Genomic DNA, 6,675 nt, shown 5'->3' on the forward strand with positions numbered 1-6,675 from the left:
CAGCGTCTGAGTGTGTGCGGCTGCAGGTGGAAGCAGTGGACAGTGGCCACGGCGAGTGTGGGGGTTGGTTTACTGTGGGGGGGGGGTGTCAGTCAAAGGCGGGGCTGGCTAGGGTGGGGTAGGGCAGCAGTTTGTCCGGCCCCCGAGAAACCCAGCTGGAGTCTAGGGCCTCGTCCGCTTCAAAGCCGAAGTCTTCCTCGACCTTAATCTGGGGGAGATGAGAACGAGGCGTGAGAAGGGCCCCGGCCTCGCTGTTCTTTCCCAGGCCAGACGGCGTCCTCTTTGCACCTCACCAGAAGTCCCGGCATCCCCAGGTCCGCGTGCTCTCCAGTGTCACCTCCCTCACCCGCCTTCTCTCCCTCCTCTGCCGCCAACCCTCCCCGGTTATCTTTTCTTCTCCCCAGAGCCTCCTCCAGATCTCCCTTCTCCACTCAAGCCCCTTGCCTGGCATCTTCCAACTCTTTCTCCTTCCCCGGTCATCGCCAGCCCTGTCCAGCCCTTCCAGCTCTCCCCGCCTTGCAGGGCCCAGCCCCGCTCCCCCCCGCAGCGCAGCAGGGAAGCCCAGGAGCCCCAGTCCCGCCCTGCGGACCCCTGGACTCCAGGCCGCCCCCACCTGCACCGGGGCCAGTTCTGGAGTCAGCGCAGCTCCCACTCGGCGGCCGTCCCGGGGTGCTCGCCGCCGCTTCCGCCCGCTGGGCCCCTCGCCAGGGGCCGGGCTGCCAGGTTCTGGGGGTGCGGGCGTCCTTCTCGGCGGGGACAGCCCCTCTTTCTCTGGAGGCTCGTTCTCGGCGTTGCCTGGGGTGGGGGCGTCTGCGCCCTGGCTGCCCTCGTCCTGGCAGACAGGGAGGTGGGCGCGTGAAGGCTGCGTCCTGGGCCCCCGGTTCTCCCAGCCCACCCGCGGCCGCATCGCACTCACCTCCAGCACGATGGTGAGCTGGCTCACGCGGTAGTCATCGCCGTAGGAGTCCAGCACTCTCATGAGGAACCTGCGGCCGGAGAGAGGCCGCCGGGGGGCAGCTTTATCTTCCGGCGGTTGGGAAGGGGGCCCGCGACAGCCCAGCTCTGACTCTGAAGCCAAGGCTCTCCTGGCCCCAGAAGGTCTGAGACACCCGGTGGCAAGCACTTGGGCAGCCAGTGGGGCTCTGGGCAGGACCAGGTGACCTGCACCTCCGCTCCTGCTCTGTCATCTGGAGGGGACAACCCCAACCGGGCGGCCCGCTGACCACGACCCTGCAGCTTGATGACAGCGCTGCAGTACTCGGCTTGTAAACAGTCAAACGTAAGTTATTATTTTCATTAACCCCTGGGAGGCGGGCCCAGAGCACTCTCACTGGGGATGCTGCCTTCTCTTCCCCACTCCTGCTTCTAAAAGCTTTTTGGTTTTTTGTTTGTTTTAAGCTCTAATTAGATGGTCCCCATAAGCCAGCGCCTGGGTGGAGCGTTTCACGTGCACAGTCTCTTATTCTACAAGTAGGTATCAGGTGTCCTCTCTGTGCTATCCACCACGGAAGCCACTGATCACCTGTCACCGTCCTTGAGCGCCTGCCACGTGGCGAGAGTGACTGAGGAATGGAAATTTTAAATTTCGCTTGATTTTAGTTAATTTAGATGAAAATCGGAACCACGTGGCTACCAAGCACATGAAATGAGGCTCGTGCAACTGAGGGAGTGAATTTCCCATTTCACTTCGTCTTAATAAACTTGGCCTGTGACCACTGAGGAACTGAATTTTCAATTTCATTTGAATGAATTGAAATTTATTTTAATGAATGTTAAAATTCAACTTCAATGTAAGATAAAGTCACCACCGGCAGCTGGCATCCTGGACAGCACAGGTGCGGATAAGAGGAGGGCCCAGGGGCTGAGCCCTGGCTGCTGCAGGTTCAGGGTTTGGGGAAGTGAGAATGAACCGGCAAAGAGGCAAGAATCAATGGCCGGGAGGAGGGGAAACGGAGGCAGATGAGTGACCTGGCCAAGAAAGTGCTTCAAAGAAGAGGGTGTATCCACTGGGTCAGGTAAGTGGAGGGCTGAGGGCTGACCGGGGGGTCTCGGCATCACGGAGACTCTGTTGTAAGGCCTGTTCTCCTAATTTCATGGAGATGGGGACCCAGTGGAGTGGTGGGCCGGCCCCAGAGCTCACTCTGCGTCCTGGTCGCGGTGACCCAAGGCGGGAGGCTCAGCTGAGCTCATCCCCTGTGGGCTCCCATTTAATCCTCAGCAGCCTTGTGATCTCAGTGTTCACCCTTAGTTGATGGGGAACTGGGGCTCGGAGAGGGGGTGGGGCTTGCCCTGAGTCACACAGCAGAACGGCGCCTGAAGCTGAGTCTGCGACCCTAAGTCTGGTCTCCTGCATTCTGCTACACTCCGTTCAAAGGGAGCACACCACTCCCCCCAAGGCCCAGGGCTCAGCTTTCTTCCAAGGCCCAAGGTGGTGGTGACGGGCTGGGGAGCAGAGGCAAGCGACGCAGGCCCGGAGCAGGTGTGCAGGGGGGTTACCTCCGCTCCTGCTGGAGCCTCCGCGTTATCCTCTGTACCTGATGGAGCCTGTTCAGGACCCGCTCGTTCACCTGCGGGGGGTGGGAGAAGACACAGGTCAGCCAGACTCGGACTCCGCGTGCTCAACACGTGGTGAACGGGGCCCCGCTGGAGGGCGACTGGCCCAGGACCGTCCCGGGGCCCCCAGGGCCCGCTGTGTCTGCTCCTTCCCCCTCCTCACTGCCTCTCTTGCTCCTCTCCCGAATCCATGGCACTCACACTGGCCTCCAAGCTCGCGCTTGAGTCCCGACACCATCCTGTGCTGGGGGCTTTCCACGTGCTCTCCCCCAGGTGCCCGCAGAGCTCTCTCAAAGGCTGCACTCAAAGGCTACCTGCTCGGACCTCCCGTTAATTGCAGCAGACCCTCCCCCACTTCCCACGCCAGAGCGTCCCCCTCCCCCTTCTCAGCTCCACTTTTCCATCGCCTTATAGCCTCTCTCGCTATGCCGTGTCCTCACTCTCCGTCTCCCCCACCAGAACAGAAGCCCCAAAGGACCAGGATTTGTGCCTCTGTCCCCGGTGCCTTGAGCAGACCCTGGCAGAGGGGCGCTCCCTAAATACTGCTAAACAAATGACTTCACCTAGCGATAAAATGCTTGAAGGACACCAAACTGGTAGATATGCTGGAGATCAGGGCAGGAGGTGGCCGCTTCAGTTAAGGTCATCAGAGGAGATGTGTGCCCAAGCGTGAAAGAGTATGTTCTGCTCCTGCGTCAGAGAGACCTGGGTTTGAATCCCAGCCTGCCACTTCTCAGCTCTGTGACCTTGGGCAAGTTACTTAACTTCTCTGAGCCTCAGGTTTCTGCACTGGTAAAAGGAGAGTAATAACAACTTATTCCTGGAGGGGGACGGGGGAGCTAGGAGCAGAGGCTCAAATGCAACTCCGTTTGAGCAAATGGTTGAGTCTCTTTGGACCCCAGCATCCATCTGTTGAACAGGGCTCAGGATACCTGCTGCTTGGGGGGTGCTGAAAGCGGTCCCAGGTGTCCTTGCGTGCAGCCCCCAGAGCAGGCCTGGCACGTAGCACGTGCTCACAGGTGAGAGTGCTCGCTCTGGCAGCACCACCCTTGCTGTCAGGCCCTGGGAACACACAGTGACGTGAGGAGTCTGGAAATCACGGGCGGGGGGCGGGGAAGAAGAGAGAGGAGTGGTCGTGGAGAGAAGAGAGGTTGGGGTGAGCTGACGGATGAAGCGGAGGCAAAGCTACCTGGTAAAAGACACGTAGTATCTGCTTTATGTATATTATGTAAGTTTATATTAACACGTACATAAAACCATATTACAGAGTGCTGCAGGGACTCCCCTGGCGGTCCAGCGGTTAAGACTCCGCGCTTCCACTGCAGGGGACGTAAGTTTGATCCCTGGTCGGGGCACTGAGATCCCACAGGCCACACAAACAAACAAACCAAAAAAAAAAAAAAAAAACACCAGACAGTACGGCTAGGAACGTCATCGGGTTACCTGTCATCGGGTGTGTGTTCGTATGTGCGTCTGCTGGGGACGGAGGGAGGAGTGGGACAGCTGGCCACAGGCTACGCGTAGGTTCAGCCTTCGTGCGGCTTCAGGGGAATATACTTTACCACCTGGAGCTGACCCTGCTCCAAGCCCACTGCCCTCAGCCTGGCATTCAAATCTCCTCCCCAGAATCCCCATCAAACCAAACACCTCTCCAATCCTGAGTAAGCCCTGTGCTACACGGAGTCCCAAATGGACCTTTCCCTCCAGCGTGACATGCTCCTGCTTAATCTAAGACTTGATGCAAACCTCACCTCCTTATTAGTTCTCTAAGTTGTCCCTCTCTCTCCCTCTCCTTGACTCCTACCCCAGCTCAAGCCGCCTCCTCTCCTGCCTGGGCCACTACACCAGCCCCCTTCCAGAACTCCCCCAACACCGTTGTTATGGGTCGGATGGTGTCCCCCCCCAAAAAGGTGTGTTGGAGTCCTAACTCCCAGTGCCTCAGAATGTGACCGTATTTGGACACAGGGTCTTCACAAAGGGAATCAAGTTAAATGAGGGGACTGGCCTTAACCCAATATGACTGGTGGTGTCCTTATTAAAAGAAATTGGGATATACACACACACACAAGCACGGGAAGATGAAAGCAGAGATCTACAAGCAAGGAACACAAAAGATCTCCAGCAAGCCACCAGAAGCTAGGGAGGATGCCTAGACTAGACAACAGAGTCTCTCTCGCAGCCCTCAGGATGAACCAACCCTGCTGACACCTTGATCCCAGACTTCTAGTCTCCAGAACCAGGAGGCAGTACATTTCTATTACTTAGCCATCTGTTTGTGGTTCTTGATACAGCGGCCCTAGCAAAAGAGTCCAGCCAAATTCAGAGAGTCTTTCAAACACTGACCCTGGCCCTCCCCTGTTTGAAACCTTTTGATAGCTCCCCATCACTCTCAAAAAAAAAAAATAATAATAATCCAAACCTCTTGCTCTGGTGTTTGTGGCCTTTCAAGATCTGGGCCCTGCTTACTGCTCCATCCTCATTCCCACCAAGGAGGCTAATGCAGTGATTCAGCAGAAAGAACCTGAGGCTGGGCAGAGGCGTGGGGATGGAGGGGAGGAGAAGGACCCCAGAGAGATCTGAGAGGCAGAACAGACAGGACATGAGGAGCGAATGATGTCAAGGGTATGGGAGATTTGAAAAGCTTGATCGGTGGGGAGCAAGAGAGGCACCTGTGAAACATCAGTGAGCTGATCTGGGCTGTCAGATGATGCTCCTAGAGGAGACATCTCTCCAAGGTGCCTTGCACAGTGCCTGACACATAATAGGTGCTAAATAAATGAATAATGAATGAACAAGTGAATGGAAAATTCATTCAGCCGGTCAAGGAAGGCTGGGCATCTAGACAGGCAGAGACTGGGAAGGGTTGGTCATGGAGGTCAGGGGACCCCAAAACAGGGGAATCCACACTCACCTACCTGCTCGATCTCCCGGCAGCGCCGACCTAGCGCCTGGTACTTCCTGCGGTTTAGTTCCCGCTGGCGCCGCCGCCGGCCCCGGGCTGCCTCTTCCTCTTCATCTCGCTCCCGGAGCCCGGAGCCACCCAGACCCCCAGACACAAACTCCACTTCTGTCTCAAGCTCGCTCTCCAGGATGTGACCACCGAACAGCGGAGGCAGCGCCAACTCTGAGCCTGGCGGCGCTGAGAACTCTTCAAAGCCCACGGCTGCCATGGTCCTGTAGAGTCAGTGGGCTCAGGGACCCTGAATACCCAGCCCTTAGTCCCTCCTCCCACAGACCAGAAGCCCAACTCCCAGACCCCTCCTCTCTCTGATGCAGGAGTCCGAGGCCCCCAGCCCACCATTCCCAGGATCCAGAAGAGTTCGAGCCCCGACCCCTTCCTCCCAGGATCCAGGAGTCCAGAGCCCCAGCACCCGCTTCCCAGTATCAAGGAGTCCAGACTTCCAGACCCTTCTTCCCCGAGTCCCACGGGGAGTTCGAGCCCCCCAAGTCCTCACTCAGACCCAGGAATCCTGACCTCCAACCGCCTCGCCTGTCAGATCCAGGAGTCTAGACCCGTAGCCTTTTCCCCCAGGATGCTCGAGTACAGACCCCAGTCCCTACAAGAGTTATAAGCCAAAGGAGTTGCAGGAACTGCAATCCCCGTCAGTCCTCAGCGCAGAAGACCGCTCTTATGCAGCCGCAATGTCTTTTGGGATTCGTGGTTTTCCCCAAAGCCACTCACCCTTCTCTCTGCTCCAGTTCCATCTCTCTCCGACTCCGGGCGCCCCGGGCCTCAGAACTTCCAACCTCGCTAACCTCTAGGTTAAGTCGTTCGCAAAACTACCTTTCCCATCAGGCTTCACGACGACCCAGCATCCGGGACTTTGCCGCTATGCCTTCTGGGAGCTGTAGTTTCCTATTTCCGGCTCCGCTCCCCAACCCCTCCACCTCCACCTCGACTCCCGGCTGAAAGACTTGCTTTCTCGTCGAACGCCTCCACCAGTGGTCTGAGTTGCCCTCGACTTTATTCTTGTCTTGACACCCTGTCGTCAGACTGTGGCGATTCTCCGCTTATCAGGCTCAGTCCACAGCGGGCGTGAGCCGGATAAAGCCCCTCTCTTCTCTCCTGCTCATCCCTTCTCCGCCTAGCGGCAGGTGCTAATAAAGTTGTTGTTCCAAACG

General features: G+C 57.6%; 1 protein-coding gene across 2 annotated transcripts; it reads right to left on the reverse strand.

Annotated features, from left to right (window-relative positions):
• Window positions 1–53: 53 nt before the first annotated feature.
• Window positions 54–6,632, reverse strand: TFPT (TCF3 fusion partner). 2 transcript variants are annotated; one of them, XM_082368314.1, is made up of 6 exons: window positions 6,236–6,632; window positions 5,469–5,727; window positions 2,497–2,567; window positions 917–986; window positions 614–832; window positions 54–208 (listed from the first exon to the last, which is right to left on the reverse strand). In XM_082368314.1, the coding sequence occupies exons 1-6, from the start codon at window positions 6,256–6,258 to the stop codon at window positions 89–91; spliced, it is 762 nt and encodes a 253-aa protein (XP_082224440.1). In that variant the 5' UTR covers window positions 6,259–6,632; the 3' UTR covers window positions 54–88. The 2 variants fall into 2 exon arrangements, with proteins under 2 accessions (XP_082224440.1, XP_082224441.1); XM_082368315.1 differs by lacking the exon at window positions 6,236–6,632 and adding an exon at window positions 6,029–6,134.
• Between the last annotated feature and the right edge of the window lie 43 nt (window positions 6,633–6,675).

This window comes from Balaenoptera borealis (assembly GCF_965194805.1).
Source record: "Balaenoptera borealis genome assembly, chromosome: 19".
In the NCBI taxonomy this organism is placed as follows: domain Eukaryota; kingdom Metazoa; phylum Chordata; class Mammalia; order Artiodactyla; family Balaenopteridae; genus Balaenoptera; species Balaenoptera borealis.

Bases quoted from the DNA above. Each gene is read 5' to 3' on its own strand.
- TFPT (XM_082368314.1), bottom strand. From the start codon at position 6,258: ATGGAACTGGAGCAGAGAGAAGG. The intron at 2,568-5,468 runs GTAGGTGAGTGT...CACCCCCCGCAG, and splicing joins GCTGCCGGGAGATCGAGCAG to GTGAACGAGCGGGTCCTGAA. The intron at 209-613 runs GTGGGGGCGGCC...CATCTCCCCCAG, and splicing joins CAGAACTGGCCCCGGTGCAG to ATTAAGGTCGAGGAAGACTT.